General features: G+C 55.5%; 1 protein-coding gene across 2 annotated transcripts; it reads right to left on the bottom strand.

Moving 5' to 3' along the window:
- Window positions 1-420: 420 nt before the first annotated feature.
- Window positions 421-20,631, bottom strand: ITGA7 (integrin, alpha 7). Of its 2 annotated transcripts, none has more exons than XM_012652809.1 (25): window positions 20,223-20,631; window positions 15,861-15,988; window positions 15,681-15,760; window positions 14,292-14,547; window positions 13,237-13,356; window positions 12,105-12,312; window positions 11,818-12,011; window positions 11,383-11,471; window positions 11,157-11,284; window positions 10,908-11,003; window positions 10,659-10,720; window positions 10,354-10,523; window positions 9,767-9,916; window positions 8,988-9,103; window positions 8,294-8,486; window positions 8,135-8,215; window positions 7,963-8,042; window positions 7,775-7,849; window positions 7,519-7,621; window positions 6,805-6,981; window positions 6,508-6,639; window positions 3,669-3,782; window positions 3,348-3,446; window positions 3,137-3,262; window positions 421-1,121 (listed from the first exon to the last, which is right to left on the bottom strand). In XM_012652809.1, the coding sequence occupies exons 1-25, from the start codon at window positions 20,426-20,428 to the stop codon at window positions 891-893; spliced, it is 3,414 nt and encodes a 1,137-aa protein (XP_012508263.1). In that variant the 5' UTR covers window positions 20,429-20,631; the 3' UTR covers window positions 421-890. The 2 variants fall into 2 exon arrangements, with proteins under 2 accessions (XP_012508263.1, XP_012508257.1); XM_012652803.1 differs by lacking the exon at window positions 13,237-13,356 and adding an exon at window positions 13,651-13,782.
- Between the last annotated feature and the right edge of the window lie 534 nt (window positions 20,632-21,165).

Genomic DNA, 21,165 nt, shown 5'->3' on the forward strand with positions numbered 1-21,165 from the left:
GTAGAGAAATGAGAGAAGCCACTCCCCCACCACCCTAGTCGCGCTTTCCCCCACCTCTGCCAGGAGAGGCTCTTACTTCAATCCCTCCTTCCACAGTGAAAAAGCTCTATTCCTACCCTGACCAGAGGGAGGAAACAGTTATACGCTGATGTGTCCTTACTTGCAAATTCCTAGGCTGGTCTCCCACCTTTTGCCCACTCACCCCTTCCTTTGTTCCCATGGTGAAGCTCCCCCTGCCCACCTTCTGAGGCTACACTGTGTGCCTCTAGGAACTGGTCACAAAAGTCATGGTACGTGCATCCCTGCCAGGCCACCTGACCCTCCTCCCCATTACCACCCTCATCCTTGGCCAGGGGCACCAGGGAGAATCAGAGACCCTGGGGGTGAGGGAGCAAGACTCAGTAAAGAAGGCAGAGGTTCTGTCCTCAAATATTTTTTAATAAATAGACAAAACCCACTAGACTGATACAGCAAACTAAGGTCAGAGGAGAGGGGAAACTAGGGAGGGAGAAGCCCCTGAGTCAGCGACACAATCTCCTCCCCAACCCTTTAGGCTAAGGCACTTTTGGGGAGACAGGTCCTTGGGGTCCTGTTATACAGCGTGACTGGGAGAGGGGGGATTAGGATCCCTTCTCCCCACCTTTGCGTCAGGATATCCCTGCCCTTCTCACCCTACCCCACAGCCCCATCTATCCAGGATTTATGCCCTCTCATCTCACAGCATCCTAAGTGGAAGTTAGGGGGCTGGAGTCTCATGGGTGGGAGAGGGCTGTGCCCCTGAGGAAGCAGATCCTGCCAAATCTTGATGAAATACCAGCAACGCACTCTACCCTCTTCACCCAGGGAAGGGGTGGAGGGGAGACCCACAGGCCAGGCTGGGACAAAGGAAGCTAGGCAGTTCCTGGCACAGGATGCCCATCGGGGCCCAGCTCAGGGTGCCCATCAGCAGCCAGGATGGGGTGTGCATCGGGGCTCTCCCGCCGGGGGCTGCCCCAGTTGTTCCTCAGGATGGTGCCCGTCTTCTCCTCCTTGAACTGCTGCCGGTCTTCCCGGGGAATCTTCACCGCGTGATACTGGGGCACAGTGGCCTCGGGGTACTTCGCCCGCTTGAAGAATCCCATCTGTAAGGACATGAGGCCAGACCATGAGGAGCCACAGAACTGAGGTCCCTGGAGCAGACACCCAGCACAGCCCAGCTCCTTGCCCTCACCACCCCTGGCACAGGAGAACCAGTCGCAGCAGAAGGGAGACAGACTGAACAGCATCCGGTGCAATGGACAGTCCCCGTGGTGCTACCATCAGTGCTGGGTCCCCAGCTTCTCATTCATGCAAGAGAAAGACCAGGAAGGGCTCCAAGGTGCAGCACCAAGGACATCTCCCTTGGCCTCTGAAAGAGCAGCTTGAAGGTGGAACATCAGGACCTCTGACTCTAAAGGTTTCCACCCACCCCAGCTTCTTAGAAGACCCAGTAGTGTCCCCCAGAACATAAACAAGATCTGAGGAAGAAAATGGCTTCCTAGACCCCTGCGTACCTGGAACGGTGCCTCTCAAGCCTCACACACATATACCCTGTGTACACTGAGCAACATCCCGCTTAGAGCAGGGCCTCTCACCCATGAATACAGTAGTCTAGTCCCTCCCTAAATCGTGACCACGCCAGCCCTTACATACCAAAGTGGCAACATGCCCTTTACACATTCACACTTAGGACTGCCCACAACTCCTACATGCTCAGACAGCACGTCTCCTTGCACATTCATCTCTGCACACCCATGCCACAGAAAAAAGGTGCATAGGATGTCCCCACACTCCCACATGCTCAAGCTCCACAAGCCACCCCAACCGTTTGTGCGTGCCCAGGCAGGGTATACTCACCCTTACAGCCTCACCCTTCTAATTAGCTCTCACCTCAGTTCCCAGGACTCATCACTCTCATGCAAGCTCATCTCTTCACTCTGCACATTCCTGATCCCTTCAATGCTGGGAGCTCTACTTATACTCATACATACATACACATACACACACATACATATGCACACACACATACACATGCACATACACAACGGTTACCCCACAGTCCCTGGACCCCCAGTTTCCACAGCTGAGGGCTGCACAGCCAGATGGGCCCGGTGATAGTTGGTGGGAAAAGATGAGCTCTGGCTGCTCCGATGGAAGAAGCCACACTGGGATGTTGAGGAGGAAGAGGGACAAAGGAGGTAGAGGACGGGAAGACTGAGGAAGGATGAGGGCCCTTATCTCTGCTGTCTTCCTTCCATGGAAGCACGGAGCAGGGATGCTGGGGCCATTTCACGAAGGCATCAGTCTTCTGGAAGACAGCTTGGAGGCTACTCCAGAGCCTGGTCCACTGATGACTCACATTTGGCAAAGGGTTGGGGGTGGGGACAGTTCTCCATAGACCCCCAAGGACATGCAAGGTTCTGCATACAGCCCCAGATGTGGCATGTGGCTCAGGGCATGACACCTGGTGATGTATATGATTCCCTGTACTGACATGTGCATGTGCGTGCTTTTATGTGGAGCCCCAGATGCCTATATGATTCTGTACACAGCTCTGTGTATACAAGAATGGTTCCATCTGGAGCCTGGTACAAGGAAGTTCTGAGTTCTGCTCTGGAGGCAGTTCCCTGGAGGTAGTTCTCCACACTCGTTGGCCTTCTTGGCCACAGTGACTTTCCAGTCTTCACTGCCACATTCTACTTAGGTCAGACCACACTTCCCTGCCTCCGTGACATCTGGAAGGCTCAGGCCCCACCGCCCCCTCATCTCCTCACATCCAGTCCCTACTACTGCACCTTCCTCTAAGGCCCAGCTCCAGTGCCACCTCCCCTCGAGCCTGCCTTCCTCTGAACTCCCACTGCATTTTCTCAACTTGGCACCTTCTGTCTTGGCCTTGATCACATCCCCACTATACTATAAAGTCCCCGAGGACAAGATCTGCATCTAACTTACTGAAACACTAAGGGCCTAACAGAGTTCCTGGTACAGGCATGTAGGTGCATAATGCAGATTTGCTGAACACAGGAGTGCATGGGTGGGTGAGAGAACCACAGTGCAATAGGCTGCCGCCTGACCAGGAAGTCCAGCCCCCATCCGCCCTGCATTCCCCAGGCCTCACCTTCCACAGGAGCAGCACCAGCAGCGCCAGCACCAGCAACCCAGCCAAGACGGCCAGGAGGATGACCCACCAGGGGACTCCTTCTGCCACCACAGCCATGGGGTCCAAGTATACCATCACTGGGATCTGGGGAGCAAGGGGTTAATGAAGCAAGAGCTGGAGGGAGCTGAGAAGAAGAGAGTTCTCCTCACCCCCCAGCCCTGGAGCTCACCACTGTGGAGGCATCTCTGAGCACCAAGTTCTTGATGGAGGACTTCACCGTGATGTTGGCTCGGACAATCACTTCCAGGGACTTCACAGCTGAGTACTCCTAAGGGAGAAGGGAAGGAGACCCTCCTGCTAAATGCCCCAGTCTCCCTACCTTCCCCTTCCCTCCTGAAATGGAATGGTGCCCAGCACAGAGGGTGTTTCTCCCTGGCTTGGGTTGAGAGTATGCTGCATTTGGACAGGGAGGAGGTAGAAGGAGAAGCGAGTTCCAGAGGGGCTATTGGGGAAGAAGAAACCCAGACTGGAGCCCCAGTGGTGTCCTCACCTCCAGAAAGGTGCTATTCCAGAGGCGGCCCCAGACATGCAGCACAGCCACACGGTCAAAGCTGTAGAGTGGGCAGCTGAACACCACGCAGTTGGCCGTGCCCCGGGCGCAGTCCTAGGGATAAGGACAGGCAGGGCTCTGAGCCTCTCAGCCCTACCCTGCTCAGCCTGCCCTCTCTCCCATTTTCTTGACCTGACCTCAAACTCCTCTCTTCCAGGAAGTCTTCCCAAACTAACCTCATGGTCCAAAACAGCTGCCTACCCCAAATCTGAGCTATTTGGCTTTGAAATGCATAGGGGACATGGAGGAGGTCTCATGACAGCAGCAGGCAGAGCAGCTTCTCCAATTGATGCTCATGTTACCTAATGATGGTCCCATTTATTGAGCACCTACAACTTGCCAAACACTTATCCCATTTAAGCTTCACAGCTGAGGCCCAAGGAGGCCAGGTGACCTGTCTCAGGTCACAGAGCTGGCAAAGCCATTAAGTGGTGGAGCAAATATTTGCACTCAGGTCCACATTCAGCAAAGCCACACCTGAGCCCAAACTCACTGAAGAGGAGGAGGCTGCCCCGGAGCTGCCTGGGCCAAATCCATTTGGCCCAATCAGCACCTAGTGACACATTTGCTTGAAAGTTGTGTTATATTCATCACACCACAATTGATATACAGAAGAATGGTTTTGAGAATGTTTGAATTCTTTGCCATGTTTTATTTAATATTTTGCCACTTTTGAGCAATTCAATAATCCTCAAACTGTCTAAAAAGCAAGGCCTTCTGCCTTAAATTTATGTAAAAGAATCTATTTTAGACACTGTGTTAAGTGAAATAAGCCAGACCCAGAAAGATAAATACTGCATGATCTCACTTATACGTGGAATGTAAAATGTTGAACTCATAAAAGTAGAGAACAAAAGGTGGTCGCCTAGGGCTGGGGGATTTAGTGGGTTTGGGGAGATGTTGGTCAAAGGGCACAGAGCTTCAGTTAGGAAGAATGTGTTCAAGAGACCTATTGTACAACATGGCGACTATAGTTAATAACCATACATTGTATTCTTGAATATCACTAAGAGAATAGATTTTAAGTGTTCTCACCACAAAAATAAGTATGTGAGGTGGGGCATATATTAATTAGCTCAATCTAGCCATTCCGCAGTGTATACCTATTTCAAAACATCATGTTGTATGTGATAAATATATATTAATACAATTTTTAGAAGCTTAAAAAAATAAATGAGTTTTAAATTTTTTTTAAATCTATTTCAAAATTCTTATCAAAAAGGGAGGCCTCTCAAAGGAAATCGGTCATGTGGAGGGGGCAGGATTCTCACACCACAGGGCAACAGCAATGACACAGGTTCCTGCACCCGGCTCATGCCACACTCTCAGGGAATGGGAAAGCTGAGGGCCCAGAGGAGGGGTGGCCCCAGAGGGCCCAGTGGCTTACATGCCCCTGCAACGGCCTCCTCCTTGACCTCTCGGCTCTATTGCTCACCCCTCTGTACCTGGGATTTACCTCCACCTCCCTACAGTTCAGCCAAATGCCCACCGTTTCGTTGTTTTTTTTGTTTTGGGGGGTTTTCTGAGACAGAATCTCGCTCTGTTGCCCAGGCTAGAGTGCAGTGGTGTCATTGTAGCTCACATTGTAGCTAAAGTGATCCTCCTGCCTCAGCCTCCTCAGTAGCTGGGACTACAGGCGCACACCACCACACCCAACTAATTTTTCTATTTTTTATAGAAACGGGGTCTTACTCTTGCTCAGGCTGGTTTCGAACTCCTTACCTCAAGCAATGCTCCCACCTCAGCCTCCCAGAGTGCTAGGATTACAGGCATGAGCCACCACACTCAGCCAAATACCCTCCTAATCTACGTCCCCACCACATTCTCACTGCCAGCACCATCTGGAAAGGACGAGCACAGAGCATGTGCTTTGAGAATTCAAACATTCTCAAAGCCATTCTTCTGTAGATAGATTATAGTGTGATGAATATAACATAACTTTCAGACAAATGTGTCATTAGGTGCCGACTGGGCCAAAGGGATTTGGCCCAAGCAGCTCCGGGTAGTCTCCTCCTCCTTCAGTGAGTTTGGGCTCAGGTGTGGCTTTGCTGAATATGGACCTGAGTGCAAATATTTGCTCCACCACTTAACGGCTTTCCCAGCTTTGTGACCTGAGACAGGTCACCTGGCCTCCCTGGGCCTCAATTTCCTTGTTTGAAGAATGCAGATCACAGTAATATCAATATATCCACCTAAAGAACAAAACTCTGTGAAACAAGTAGAAAAAGGGGAAGCAAAACTGCTCAAAAGGGATAGACAATGAATCACACATAATATACTGTCATTTTCATTACAACTTTTAAACTCTTAGTGTTTTTAACGTTATGAAAATCAAGCAGGTATCCTTACACAAATTTACTTTTTTAATCTAAAATTGTTCAAAAGAACAACAAACAAACCTCAGAGTTTGAGGATGGCCTGACCCCATCCCATCCCCTATAAAATGTAATGCTTTATAAAGACGTGAGGAGAATCAGTTGTTTGGCTGACTGACTGGATGTAGGTCAAGTGCCCTGCTCTGGAGCGAGCACTTTTGGGGGACGGGGTGTAGGCATCTGTGGTGTCAGCATCTTCCTCCCAGATACCCCTTCTGTGAATTGTGATGTGAACTGTCTAATCAACTTGCTCCAGGCCCGTGACCATTCTTCGCGTGTGACCGTCACACGTCTTGACAAGTCGCCCTACCTGGACACTCCCGCCCTGGAGCCCCATGGCCCCTGGCACCCTCTATCACACCGCACAACCCCGTTCTGGCTGCACAGAGTTTCCCTGCCCTCACCAGGGTAATGTTTTTCTTCTTCTCGGCAGAGGACACCGGCCACCAGGACGTGCTGGGCTCCTGCTGCTCACGAGTCTCCTGCTGCTCCGGCTGCTCCAGCTCCCGCCGCCTCCGATCCCTGCTGTCCACATCCTGGATATGGGAGGGAAGGCCTGGTGAGTGTCCGTCCAAACGCAGCAATCCCGAGATGGCATCTCCTTCCCACCCCTTCCTCCTGGCCCACAACCCGCACACACTACCCCCAACCCATGACATCCCTCCTAGTGTCTAACCTCCCAGCCCCTGCCTAAGCCTCACCAGGTGGAGGATGTTGGGCCTGGGGGAACACAGCCCTTTCTGCCCAGGCCCCTGCCCACCCTCAAGCTCCACTCGCATGGGGTACAGCAGCCACTTCCCGTTGGCAATCTCGTGGGGCCACATGATGTTGAGGAAGGCAGAGCCCAGGGTGTTGAGCGACTGGCCTTGGTTAGAGACCTGTGGGCACAAGAGAGTATGAAGGAAGAGAGCTCGGTTTCCAAGCAGTCCCTAAATCTACGAAGATGGAAGGGACAAGGGCTGAGGGGAGGGCCCTCAGGAAGCATAATTTCAACAAAGACTCAGGATCCTAGAGCCACCAGGACCCATTCTCTCCCCACACCAAACCCAGGAAAACCTGGAGGTGTCCCTGGGAGGTGTGAGGAGAGGCCCTGGCCAAGCAAGGGACATCCACTCAGCCCCCATGTTGCCATCCCCCAGCTGAGACCCCCAGCAGAGAAGCTTCCCCGGGTTCTCATGGCCTCCCAGACCAGCAGGCAAGATAGCCAGAAAAAGTGACCAGGAAATACTCAGCTGAGGCCCCAGCACAAACAGCTGCCCACAGCTAAGGTCCAGGTGCAGGGCAGAGACCTCTAACTCACTGGATCACCACAATGCCACACAGTAGAAGAGCCCCAGCCCCTAGGACGTGGCCCAGCCTGTCCTCTGTGCAAGGAGGCAGGGAGACCATGGAAGGGCCACATCCGGTACACTTACCGTGACCTCATACTTGACCTTGCTACCCACATCCCGCTCAGACCGCATGGCTGCCTCGCCCCTCACCACGCCAGAGAAGAAGAGTTGCTGGGGAGTGGCCACCCTGGCATGGAGGGGTCAAAACAGAGGTGAGAAGGCCAGTGGCCTGGCTGAATGGACGTCAGGAGGGCAAGGCCAAGTGAGGCAGACCAGTCCAGGTTGGGAGTGGCAATGCCCCCCTCCCTCCCACAGAGGCGCCCGCCTGGGCGGGGCTTACCCTGCGATGGACAGTGGCAGCTCAATGAAGACACGCGCTCGAGCAGAGACTGGGTGCAGCTTCTGCTCGCTGATCCTGGCGAGTGAGCAAGGGTAAGTGTGGGCAGCAGGCACAGGCAACCCCCCAGGGCTCAGATGAGACCAATCCACCTGCCCCCGCCTCACCCCACCTCACCCCACCAAGCTTACGTGGCCAATAACAGCTCCACCTCCAGCTCCGTGGTCTCAATGGTGATCCCTGAGGTGCTAAGGATGAGGTAGAAGGTGACCTAGGCCGAGGGTGGAGGGAGATTAGAGTCAGGGAAGGGCCAGGGGCTCAAGCAAGGGCCCCTCAGATAGGGATATGGGCAGACATGCCAACCTGGGCACCTCTCCTCATGGGGTTCCCCAGCTCACACTCGACCTGGGAGGCATTCTCGTTGGACAGGCAGAGCGGCTTCTCCTGGAGTGGGGAGAAGGAGGGGTCAATCTGAGTCACTGGAGTCCCTAAAGCCCCCACCCCACCTACACAAGTCCTCACCGCAGGGTCCAGGGCCCGGACCCCTGAGTAGCGCAGTGAAGCCGGGAGGGTGACCAGGAGCTGGGCCTCGTGGGCATCATCCCCATCGGCCTGTGGCTGGGCTGGGTCCGAGGGCAGGTTGGTGACCTCCAGCTCCAGGGCAAGGACTGGCTGCCCACTCAGTGCAAACAGGGCTGTTGTCCCATCTGCATCCCTGGAGAGTCAGACCCCACTCGCTCTGAGTTCTGGACACCTACCCCAGCCTGCTCCCCCAGTGCCCTGCCTGCCTCCATGCCCCAGGCCCCTCCTCCCACGCCAGGTCCCCCACCTCACACCATCCAAGCCTCGGGTCTCCCCATGCATGACTGGGAGTCAGGGGACTGCCATTCTCCTCCCAGCTCCCCCACTTACTTACTTTGGGCAAGTAACTAAACCGCCCTAGGCCTCAGTCCTCCATCTATAAAATGGGACTAATAATTCCCACCTCACAGGCATACAGACTGTATATTACCATGTGTGCAGTGAGGGGTTGCTATCACCAGGGGTGCCCTGTGGCCCCATCACCGGCCCTCATCTCAGTCTCCAGGCAGGTCCCTGCTATTCTTCTGCCCTCTCTGCAGGCTCAGCGCCTCCCTCTGCCTGGTCCTCCTGAGGAGACTTCCTTTCATTCCTTGAACTGTTGCTCTCCCACCCCAGCTGCTCCTGGCCCCCTCACATGGGCAGACGCTGGAACTCCGTGTCGCTGACCCGGGTACAGAAGCGGGCATGGACCAGCTGCAGATTGCTCTGGCAGATCTTGTCTTCACCACAGCCTTGCTTCAGGAAGTGGATCTGGGGAGAGATGTGAGGAGGGGGTCATTCCTAGGGGACAAGGCAGAGGGCAAATGTGTCACCAAGGCATATGGTAAGTTAGGGGATCACAGGATTAAACAACCTGTGTTCAACTCTCAGGTCTGCTGCTTACTAGCTGTGTGATATTGAGCTGGTCACTTAACCACTCTGAGCTGCGTCCTCATCAGGAAAACGATGGGAGCACTACCATGCCGCGGTACAGACTAGCATCTCACAAGGGCTCAGATGAGGCTAGTCTACAGCTAGACCACGTTTCCCCAGTTCGCTTGCGTGTAACTGAATTCCAGATCTAGAATGTGAAGAGAAGTGAAGAGTACCACTTCTGGGCTGGCCATGAGATCCATGCAAGGAGCTTCCTGTCCCCCTGCCAGCTGGATGAAGGTGACTAAAGGAGCTTGGAGGCCACGTCTGAAGATGACAGACTCCCATCGGCCTGGGCCCCTGAATGACTACATGGAGTAAAGCGTGCTGTCCCCAATAACTAAGAACACATGGTCATTTGGGCACCTAGAGATATGAGGAATTACTGGGGCAGCACATGTGGAAGAGCTTTGCAAGCTACGAATGGGTGTCACTGGGGAGGGACCGTGTTCATCACTCCTCCCAGCTCCCCATCCTGGGCCAAGCCAGACGCTGGCTCACCTCTGTCCGCTGGGTGCTAGGCTGATGGGCGTTGAGGATGGGGGCCACTGGGGGCAGCCCCTGGCCAGGAGCCTGTCGCCGGAGCCGAGGGCTTTGGAGACCGTAGGACAAAGTCACCACAATGGCCCGAAGCTTGTCTTTCACGTTCTCCTGGGAAGGGGAAAGATTGTTCCTCACTAGAAAAATCCCCAGGCCCCAGCCCTGTCCAAAGCCCCAGCCAGATCTAGAACAGATTCTGAAACTTGGGAAGAAGCTGAGGGAGACGAAGGAGAGAAGTGGATAAGTGAGCAAGCAAGAAGGAGACATGGGGGCAGGAAAGAGAGGAGACCCAGGATTTAGGGTTCTGAGGACCAAATGTGATGACGGAAGCTGCCATCTCCACCTCCAGGGACTGCCGAACTTGACAGGAGACGCAAAAGGGCAGCGGGTAAGGAGGAGGTGAGCTCAGAAGGGAGAGAAGGAAGGCTTCCCAAATGTCTAGATCTTTGAATGAGCCACAAGTATGATAGGGAAGAAGCTAATAGGAATCAAGGAAAAGAGATCACGCCATGACAATGACCCTCAGAGGCCAAGGTGTCAGTGTCCACCTGTAGCTGGAACATGGTATCTCCACAGACTCGGTCATGCTGGTGCTTCAGCCACACGGTGCCTGAGGCCTGGTGCTTGGGATCATCTGGGCTACGGCTCAGAAAGGTCACACGGGGGACCTGGCCCCGGAGCCTCCGGTCTGTGTCCCCATCTAACACATAATCCAGGGCTGTGTCGTGTTGGGAGAGGAGAGGAGCCAGTGAGCTGGGGAACTGCCCCAGCTGACCCCATCCCCAAGGTGCTCTTTTCTCCACCCATCCTGCAAACCCAACGGGGTGAGCAGTGGGTGGGGGACCTCACTCACCCACAATAGGGCTGTAGCTGCTGGGGATGGCAACGTAGGTGAAACAGATCCTCAGGTCCACACTGTGGGGCAAAGGGTGGCTCCTGAGTGTGGCAAACGAGGGATGGGCCAAGGCCCCAAGCCATACCCTGCCCACTCCTGCCACAGCCCCAGCCCCCAGCCCCAACTGGGGAGAGAAAGGGAGAATGGGGGGTGAGGGGAAACCAAACCCTGGCACTTCACCTGCCCTCCCCTCGGGTCCCACCTCACCAGACCAAGTGGCCACCGGCACAGTTCGGCTGCTCTAGGTCGATGGCTCGTGGAGCAATAAAGACCTCATGGGTGACATGGAGGACAGGTCTGGCTCTGGGGAAATGGGGGTCAAGGGAGAAACAAACATGAGAACGTGAGGCTGGGAAACACTTCAGCATCAGATTTGACACTGGAGTGGGGGTCAGGGTCACAGGGTGGGCTGACGGCCTCAGAGAGGAAGACAGCAGAGGAGAGGAAGGAGCTCACCTGAAGAGCACAGCGGTGTCAGCCAGGGAGCCCACCAGCAGGTCGGGATAATGGTTCCCATCCACATCCAGGCCACCCGACAGGGAATAGCCAAAGCTCCGGACGCCCACAGCCTCGCCCTCCAGCACCTGGGGGACAGCTGTCATCCTCCCTGGCCCTGCCTCCCCAGGCCTCAGCCTGCCCCCGTTCCACCCCACCCACTCGCCATCCCAACGACACCCCTCACCTGCGAAGGCTTGGCGACAAGTCCCAGTCTGCTCCCATGATAGATAAAGACTTTCCCATCCCCATCAAAGGGAGCACCCACCGCGATATCTGCAGGGCGTGGGGAAAAGGCAGTCGGAAGCTGGGGGGGCAGACAAGAGCCAGGCCTCAACTTTCCCTCAGTCACTCAGTCCTACTTTAGTGAGAGGCTGCTAAATCCCAGGCATCTCACGAACATCCTTTTTAATCCTCTCAGCCACTCCCCGCAGATATCGCTAGCTCAAAAAGGTGAAGTAACCTGCCCAGGGTCAGAAAGCTGGTGAATGGTAAAGCTCAGATGTAAGCCCGGGCTCCTCCTCTGCCCGAGCCCTCAGAAGCCCACGCCTGACTCTGAGCGCCTTCTGCATCCTAGCCCCGGCCCCTCCCTCCACTGAGCCTTTCCAGGTCCCAGTCACACCTGGGAAGCCGTCTTGGTTGAGGTCCCCCAGGACAGCCAGGCTGATCCCAAACATGGAGTCGGGCGAGCCGCAGAGCCGGAGAGGGGAGATCCCAGCCCAGTGTCCCCCCTGGTTCAGGTACACATACACGGCACCCCCCAGCTCTTCTTGGCGCTCGAAGAAGTACGGGGCACCCACCATCAGGTCTGGCCAGCTATGGAGAAAGGGAGACAGGAGGAGTTGCCAAGGCCACTCACAGCTCCCGGACCATGCCTCCCCCAGGCTGCACTCCCCTCCGCCCACTCACCCATCATTGTTGAGATCAGCCACGGCCAGCGAGTAGCCAAAGCCGGAGGTCAGGCGCTCCCCAGACAGCATAACTTCGGGCACCAGGCGACTGGCACTGTCCTTGCGCAGGATGACCACAGCACCCTTGTGGTTGGCACGGGGAGCCCCTGCCACAAAGCTCAGCTCCTCTGCACGCACCAGACCCTTCCCCGAGTCAATGGAGAAACCTGGGTGGGAGGGCGACTTTCTGGTAAATGTTCCCCCAGACTCAGGAGCCGGGATGTGCTACCGCTCTCCCTGCCCCTGCCCCCTCCCAACAGGCCTGGAGCCAAAAGATGGAGGTGCCCTCAAGTCATCAGCACCACAGCTGGGCCACTGTCCTCCCCACATCCACCAGGCCCCACACCGGCAGCCCCCCACACCCACACCAGGCCCAGAGACGAGTTTGGCACAGAAGTGTGGTGAGGTCAGCCTCAGGGACTGGGCCAGAGAGAAAAAGGCAATGACCAAGAAGGCCAGGAGACTGGGCAGGAGCTGAGGCCCAGGCCCCCCACACCCATACCCAGGGAACTAGAGGAGCGGCTGGTCCCTCTCCCATCTACACACCCTAGGAGGCCCCCATCCCACCCAGTGTACCCTCTTTGTCCCCTCTCCCACCATCCTGACAGGGAAAGAAGTCTTCACATGGATAGGGGGAGGCAAAGGGGAATGAGGAAGAGCTTGCTTCAACCAAACATCTCCCAGGTTTCGTTTCCTCCTCCTCTGCAGAGGGATGCAGATGAGACAACGAGAGGAACTTACCAACAACACTAGACCTTTCTCTAGCGTGTGTCCACATCCATCCCCCAGGGAAAGTCCCCCTCGAGGTCAGAACTGTCCTTCCCAGGATAGTCTCGGCCCTGCCCTCTCACTCCTCCTGGACCTTCCTCCACGGAGACCCTCACCCACAGCCCCCAAGGCTGTCATCCTTGGAGCCTCCTCTTCTCAGGCCTGGTCACTGGACTCTGGTCTTCTCTGTAATTTGGGCCCAATATCTGTTTCCCTAGGTGTGTGCTGGGGAGAGGGACTACAGAGCAAGAAGGATGTGTTCCCTTGGGACAGAGGGGAGGCCAGGGCCACACCCCTGGGCCCAGGAGTAGGAGCTTACAAACCTAAGTAGCTATTCAGGGCCAAGTCTCTGGCTGGTCCTGGGAGCCGGTCAGCAGGATCCAAAGTTTTATACACCAGCTGGTCAGGGTCTGAGCTATCAATGTTGGTCACAAAAAGCAACCCTGTGTGGGATGGGGGTTGGGGGGACACACCAGGGAAGGGACAACCAGAGGAGGGACCACAAAGTAGGGAGACAGAGCCAGACAGAAAGGCCAGAAGAAGAAGGTGGCAGAGGAATAGGTGGAGAAAGAAAATGACAGAGACAAAGAGACCAGAGAGGTGAGAGTCAGAGGCAGAAAGACAAAGAGAGAGAGGGTGAGAGACAGACAGAGACAGAAGGACGGGAGTGTGGAGAGGGAGGACAAGAGAGAGGAGCAGAGGGTTAGAATGGCTCTGGGCCAGGGAGGCATCCCTACCAAAGTAGCTGTTGGCAGGGACCGGGATGAGACGGGGGTCCTGCTCCTTCTCACCCCCCGCCTCGTAGGGCCCGTCGTCCAGGTGCGCCAGGTCCGCTGAGCCCTGCGCACAGAGCTCCACCCTGGCCGTGCCTGCAAGGACAGTGTTGTTAGCGCCCAGGGCAGGGAGTGAGGAGCACCCCTCAGGCCAGACACTGAGCTAGACAGGCACACAGGGAAGCCCCTCCTCTCCTTTCCAGCCCTGTCTCCACCCCCTCCCTAGCCCAAGCTTCCCAAGGCCTCCCAGACTTGGCATCACACTCACCGAGTGTCAGCTCAGCCAGCAGCAGCGTGCAGAGACGGGAATGGCAGTGACGAGGTGTGGGCTGGTGTGCTGGGGCATGCGGGCCCCAGCGGGGTGGGCCAGGCCAGCGTGCATGGGGGCTCATGCCAGTGTGTTCAGGGACGCTTGGCATGCGAAGGAGTGGAGGTACCCCCACTCATGTGTGTGCTGGCACAATGGGGGTGGAAGGCATGGCAGTGCCCCTGGGCTATATGGCAGTGAACATGTGGTCATGCTTGGCCATGTGCTGCCCCCAACCTTGTCTCTGGGGTAGGAAAAGGTTTCAATCCCCTTCTCCCCTCCCCGAGGAGTGACTCACCCTTCCAATTATAGGTTCCTGGGGCCCCAAAGAGGAGGTAGTGGTTGTCAGGCGAGAAGGCGGCAGCCGTGCCCTGCTGGCAGAATCCAAATTGTTCATGGCCTTGGGGACGCCCCTCACAGAACTTCCATTCTCCACCATCCAACTCATCGTGGATGGCCAGGTCCTGGCTCAGCACAAAGCAGCGACCAATCACATCCCGCGTCTCCAGGATCTGGTCTACTCGCTGCCTCGCCTCGTATCGGTGTGCACAGGTCTATGGGAGGAAGGCAGGAGGGGTCATGTTACTGTGTAGGCCAGGGACCTGCTTGAGACATGCTGCCCACATGCAGACATTTGGCAGACACGGTACATGTGTGTACACACACACACACACACACACACACACACACACACACACACATCCCTATGCCAGTATCAATCGAGGACCATTACCCAGCCAGCGTTGGGCAGGTCCATGCATAACCCAGTATCCCATCTATACCCACTTCCTTGACCTCACAGGAAGACATCCTTGTTCCACATTCTGCCTGGGCACCCACTGGCACTACTAAGAGAGCACACAGGATGTGTGCCTCCCGGATCATGTGACAATCCTTCGAAATGCACTTGGTCCTGTCCTTGGACCTCTGTAAGGGCCACCACCTCATCTGCAAAGAACTTCCTCCCCTCTCCACTCTCCAAGTATTACCTATTCTTAAAAGCCTGGTTCAAATCACCCCGCCTGCAGCAATCTCTTCTCTCCACTCCTCCTCCGGACTTTCACAGACTGGAGACTAGACCACTCACTTAACAGTAACCATACTCTGCCTGCGTGTCTGTGCATGTTAGTGAAAGATACAGAGAGACAAAGAAAAAGAGAGAATGAGAATCTCCACAGCTACTTGGTAGGGACCAGTCTTTTCCCTGTCTTTATATATCCTCTCTCAGTAGCTAGCACGATGCCTGATGCTTAAAGGTTCTCAATAGGAGTTTAACAAATGGATGGATGGATAAATGAATGGATAGAAGTTTTTAACTGTATAAGGACAGATACCATGTTTCACAATTTGTTTTTCTGTTTTGGGGTGTTTTTTTTTACTTTTTTTTTAGAGACAGGATCTCTATACATGGCCCAGGCTGGTCTCAAACTCCCGGCTTCAAGTGACCCTCCCACCTCAGCCTCCCAAAGTGTTAGGACTATAGGCATAAGCCATCATGCCCAGCCACTCACATATTTTTATACCTCCCCAATGTCCTGGGAATCATATCATGTGCCCAACTTGTATGCACATCTGTGCATATGCAGACACCATATGCACGCGTGCGCGCGAACACACACACACACACACACACACACACACACACACACACACACCCTTGCATTCAGTCACGAGAAGCAGTACTCACAACAATCTTGCCCCCAGGCCCCTGGCTCCGAACACTGACTCCCAACCACTGGTTCTCCTTGCTTTCCTTGTGCACATCAGCTGCAGGCAGGACACTGGGAATTAGAGGAAGGAAGAGGAGGCCAAGTCCTCTCCTCCCCTCCTCACAGGCTTCCCCCACTCGCCCCGTGCAGGGCCGCACCTCCCTGGTCAATGTCCACTCGGTAGCAGTCAGTCTCCTCCAGGCTCAGGGGGCAAGCAAAGAGGCCTCCGGTACGATTTGCCTGCTGGCCAGGAAGAGCCAGGGCCTGAGGAGCACCCACCAGCAGCCTGCAAGATGGGACAGGGGCAGGGGTTAGAGGTCAGAGTGGTCCAACCACTACAGAGCTACCCAGGCCCAACCACTCAGTATGAAGGAGGATGTTCAAGGACTAAAGAGAAGGGGCAAGGTCAGTTTTCTCAAATCCTGGCAACGACAAATTAACATACTTGGCCATGCAATCACCATGTTACATATGCACATAGAGTATGGACGAGGGGCCAACACACAGTATACACACAAATACACACACACGCCAACCCGAGCAGCCAGGCCAGCACTGCTGGTTTAAAAGAACCCCCTGTTCCCAGCACCTGTTCTTGACCAGGCCTTCCCTACCCCCTCCTTGGCCCCATCCCCAAGCTCTGCCCTCCTCTCCAACCCCGGTCCATTTGAAACCCTGCCAGAAATGCCAACAATGCTGAGCAACAGTAACAGGGACCCAGACTGGCACCGCAGTGTGGCTCAGGGACTAGCTTCAGAAGCAGGCAAGAGGCTAGATATGGGCCTGCCTCCCCTCATCAGGGGCCCAGCAAAGACCCACCTCCCAGCAGTTCTGCCACCCAGCATTCTATCAGTCACTCTGGTTGGCAGGGACATAGGGACAAGTTTCTCATTGTCTCCAGTCCTAACCCCACTCTCCCCCCACATCCTGAATCCCCTTCCTCATCCTTCCTTCTCCCCCACATCCACGATCTTCTCTTTGCCTCCCACCCCCACCCCCACCCAGTCTTCTCTCTCACCTCCCCCTCAAACTCTTTCCCAGCTACAACTTTCTTGGCAGGACAACTTTCCATGATGACAGCCAAGGCATCTTCCCCAGGGAAGGACTGTGCTGGGAATGGAGGCTGCCTGGGTCCCCTGGGGCTGAACCTCCAGTCCAGGAGTGAAGGTGGGGGTGAGGTGAGGTGACTGACACCCAGCTGGCTACATGGGTCCTCTCTTTGCAGAAGGACAGACTCCAAAGTGGCAGCGGGACAAACTGCCAAACCCCAAGCCTCTCTGCCACGCTCTTCTCCTCCATCTCCCTTCCTGGGGGGCAAGGCTCAAACTGTGTCAGGCAATGTTACAGACAGGCATCTGTGGGGCACTGTGCCAGGTCTGTGGGGATGGAGGGGGAGGGCACAGAGCCATTCTCCCTTCCCACAACTCCTCCTCATCTCTCAGCAGCTGTCATCCCATGTCAGAGCCAGTGTCAGAGAGAGAGGGGGGAGGGGGAGCGGTAAGGAAGAGAACATACATTCAGCCTTCATGTGACAACTATTTATTGAGGCCCTGTCAGATGCCAAGACCTGTGTCAGGCACTGGTGAGACAAGGAAATAATATTTACTCGGCACCTACTCAGGGTTAGGCCCTGGGCTAGACATCAGGGATGTGAGGAGCTAACATTTATCACTGTCCACCTGTGTGTCCACCAGGCTAGGCAAGTCACATGCATTATCTCATTTAGTCTTCACAAGGATCCTATAAGATAAGAATTCTTTTCTTGTCTTTCACATGAAGAAACTCACTCAAAGACATTAAGCAGCAATACTGGAATTCAAATCCACATCTGCCTGACTCCAAAACTTTGTCACTCCACCCAATGACTGGCCCGTCTCGAGAACACTGAGACCACTCCAGGAAAGGAAGAAGAGGAAGGAGAGGAGAGGGTACCCTGAGCAGAAAAAGAAACTGGGTGACAAGGGCCTGTGCAAACAAATGCCAACCTTCAGACAAATCAGCAGTGCCCTCAACCCACAAGCACACAGGTGGCCATCCCTTGGAGTACTGGGCTGTCTTATTCATCTTTGCGCTTGCCCCGTAGGAAGAAGCATCAGGATGTGTTTACTGAACCCATACTTTATGTGGACTCACAGAGACACCCACAGCCTCAGCTTGTCAGTGCATGGCTAGGCACCCAGAGAAGCTCCATGTTCACACTCCCCTCCTAGAGGCCAAAAGTAGGGAAACGGGGAGGGGCCCATTTGGAAGAAAGAAGCTGAGTGCGTAGATTTGCCCAGCCCCACTCTTGGTGGAGAAGAGTCCAGCCAATCCTCCTGGGAACAAGAGCGCCCACACACAGCCTCTCCAGTCCCTCCACCTCTGCCCCAGCCACGCACTCCTTCCTGGCTTCATCCCATGAGCCCCGGCCACCCTAGGCCTCCGCACTGAACAGTAGCCACAACTGCAGCCACTGAAGAGAGAAAAACAAAAAAGCATTGGCAGCTGGGGGCAGAGGGACTCCTGGGAGCCCAGCTAAGTGGAGACAAAGCAGTAGCCCACTACCACCGCACTTCTCAACTCTCCACACCCTCCAAGGCTCTAACCCCTCTCTGACCCCTCTCAGTCTGGGTGGCCCTCTGGGGAGGATGCTTGGCCCGGAAGGTTGGCTCAGCCTAGGAGGCCCTCTAGCCAAGCCTCTGGATCCAGGATGGCTGTAAAAGTCTGTTCTCTAGCTCTGTGAATCACAGCACAAGAATAACAGTACTACTAACACTCTCATAGCACTCACTATGGCTGTGCACAACCCTAAGCATTTTACATATGTTAAGAACTCTTAATCTTCACAACAACCCTATTTGTAGCCCTATTGTTTTTCTCCATTTCACAGCTGAAGGAAATAAATGAGGCTGAAACCACTGAGCAAAGTAAGGTTAGATCTCAAAGTCTCATCCCAGGGCTAAATTGAAAGACATCAAAACAGGTGAGAAGGTCTTTCTATGAGCGAGTGCTAAGACAGGAGACCTGCAACTCAAAAGCTAGGGACTGAGCAGGTACCTGGCCTCTGACTAGCACCAAGCAGCAGAGTGCCCCCTCCTGGAGCAAAAGCAGGGTCAGGCAGTCAGGCCCCTTTGGGAATGCCCCCGGCTTGGCTCTGGGAGACAGAATCAGGGGCCACCTTCAGAGAGGAGTGGGAAATGACAAGAGATCAAGCTATTAAAAATAACCTAGAATTTGCCTGGAAATAGCTCAGAGAGTTCAGCATGTCCTAAAAAGGCCTCCAGTCCTGGAACTCTGGCAGATGGGGGAAGGAGGGAGGGAGGGAGGGAACAAGAATGAAGGAGGAAGCAGATGGCAGAGAGAAGAGGAGGTGAAGTCAGTTGCTTTCTATCGCCCCTGAAGTTTGAGGGACCACTGACCCTGCTACCAGATGATGGGGATAAGGCAAGAAGAACTATTAGAGCTAGTCCCCGCTCCCTGTGGGTGAGGAGAAATGAGCTCTAGCCCTTGGCCCACGCCCCCATCCAATAGCAGAGGGGAAAAGACAGTCCCAGTGGACAGCATTGATCCCAGTAATGGACACTTAATGTGGCTTAGGCACTGGCTGGAGAGAGAAAAGCCCCCTGGCAGGAGAGAGTAGGAAGCCTTGTTCCTTTTCTTGTCTCTCTTTTTACAATCGCACATGCAGGAAGAGCCAAGGGTACAGGAAGCATGACCAGCCACAGGCCCTACACAAAAGTGTATCCAGATCCCAGGGGTCCTGAACTGATTAGAAAAGAACAAGAACTGTCCTCTGCCCCTCACTCCTCCCCGCCTTTCCCTACTACTGAGATTCTAGGAATTGGAAATTTCCTAAGGAGGAGGAAGGGGAGCAGCCTGCCCAGCATCCTTTCTTGATCTCTCTCCCTGCTGCTGCTGCTGCTGCTACTATTACTACTCCAGGGGCTCGGTTTTCTGCCCCTCTCTATCACCAAACCATCTACTACAGGTTGCCAGACCCTCCCCGGTTCTCTCCCAATCTTCCCATGGTCTCTGGCCACAAAAGTGGCAGCTCTCTCCTGGCCTCCCAGTGCCCTGCTGCCCTCATTCCATCCCATGGCAGAAAGTTATTTCTCGAGTCTACCCTGCATCCTTCCCATGGTACCCTCAACTTCTCTGTCCTTTCCCTATCTTCATGTCCTAAGCAGAGACAGACTGGTCAGTCTCCTCCCCTGGGGGAATTCAGCCCTGGGAAGAAGCAGGGGAGCCAGAGACCCTGAAGCTGGAGCAAGTTGGGGGGAAAGTTAGAAGGAGATAGTTCCCTGCCAAGACAAGACCTTGGTCTCCAACTCATCCCCAAAGCAAGATCCTGGGGCTCGGACCTGGGGGTGCGTCCCAGACCCAAGACAGATGAGGCAAGGATCCAGGTCGGGATGCGGATGTCTGTGGGCAGTCTGAGTATTGGTGGGGCTGGAAGATTGAGAGATGAGAGGGCCGGAGAGTGCGGAAGGGGGTGATCTGTGCCTCGGGCATGGGGACTCAGGGCGGGTGTGGTGACTCACCAGCTCTGGGGTCTGGGCTGCAACTGCCGATGCAGGGCCACAGAGAAGCCGAAGAGGCTGCCTGGCTCGCCCTCCTTGCGTAAAGCGCCCATCACGTCCAGATTGAAGGCGACAGCCCGTGAGAAGAGTAGTCCGGCGAGCAGGGAGCCAAGAAGGTAGCAAATCCCAGGGGCCCCCCAAGGATCGCGGCTCCGAGTCCCGGCCATGGGACCCACCTCGCACGCGCTCCCCTCGAGCGCAAAGAAATTCTTGCGCGCCCCCAGTCCCAGGTCTCCCCAGGAGCCTCTCCGAAGTCTCGCTGGTCTTTCAGGGGTCTCCCAATCTTATGCCCCGCCAGCCCTTCCTCTCCCGCCTCTCCCCGGCCCCAGTACCCGCTAGGACAACTACTGCAGCCGCCGCTCGGGCGTCCACTCCGGCTCCCGCCTCCGCTCCCGGGGGTGCCGCCCAGGCCCCGCCCCTGCCCCGCCCCTCGCTCCCGCGGCAGGTGGAGGCCGGAGCGCGCAGCCGAGGGATGCCCGGGCTGCGGCTGGGGCGGGACCTGCCCTTGCTCCCCTCCACCCCTCCCTGCCCCCCAGCCCAGCACAGCTCCGCCCGCCCCTCTCCACCCTCCACCCCAGCCAGTGAGAGGTGGAGGCGGCGCCTAGGAGAGCAGAGGAGAGAGAAGTACCAACAGAGGGGGGCCTGGAAAGAGGAAAGAGCGTAAGAGATGAGAAGTGCGATGAGGCCGAAGGACAACCTGGGAGGAGGGATCTGCAGATAGAGAGGAGATACAAGGGGAGCGGTCCTGGACCTGGGTCCGGCGTGGTCCCTTCGTGCTCCCTCCTCCTCATGGTCACGCAGGGCACCCCTTATGCCGCTCGCATCAGACCCCTTCCCTCCCCGCGACGGCAATGCTAGCCACACCGCTGGCATTCAGGGGAGCGGAGGAAAAGACAGGGACAAG

The sequence above is a fragment of the Propithecus coquereli genome, unplaced genomic scaffold (genome assembly GCF_000956105.1).
Source record: "Propithecus coquereli isolate 6110/MARCELLA unplaced genomic scaffold, Pcoq_1.0 Scaffold111, whole genome shotgun sequence".
NCBI lineage: Eukaryota > Metazoa > Chordata > Mammalia > Primates > Indriidae > Propithecus > Propithecus coquereli.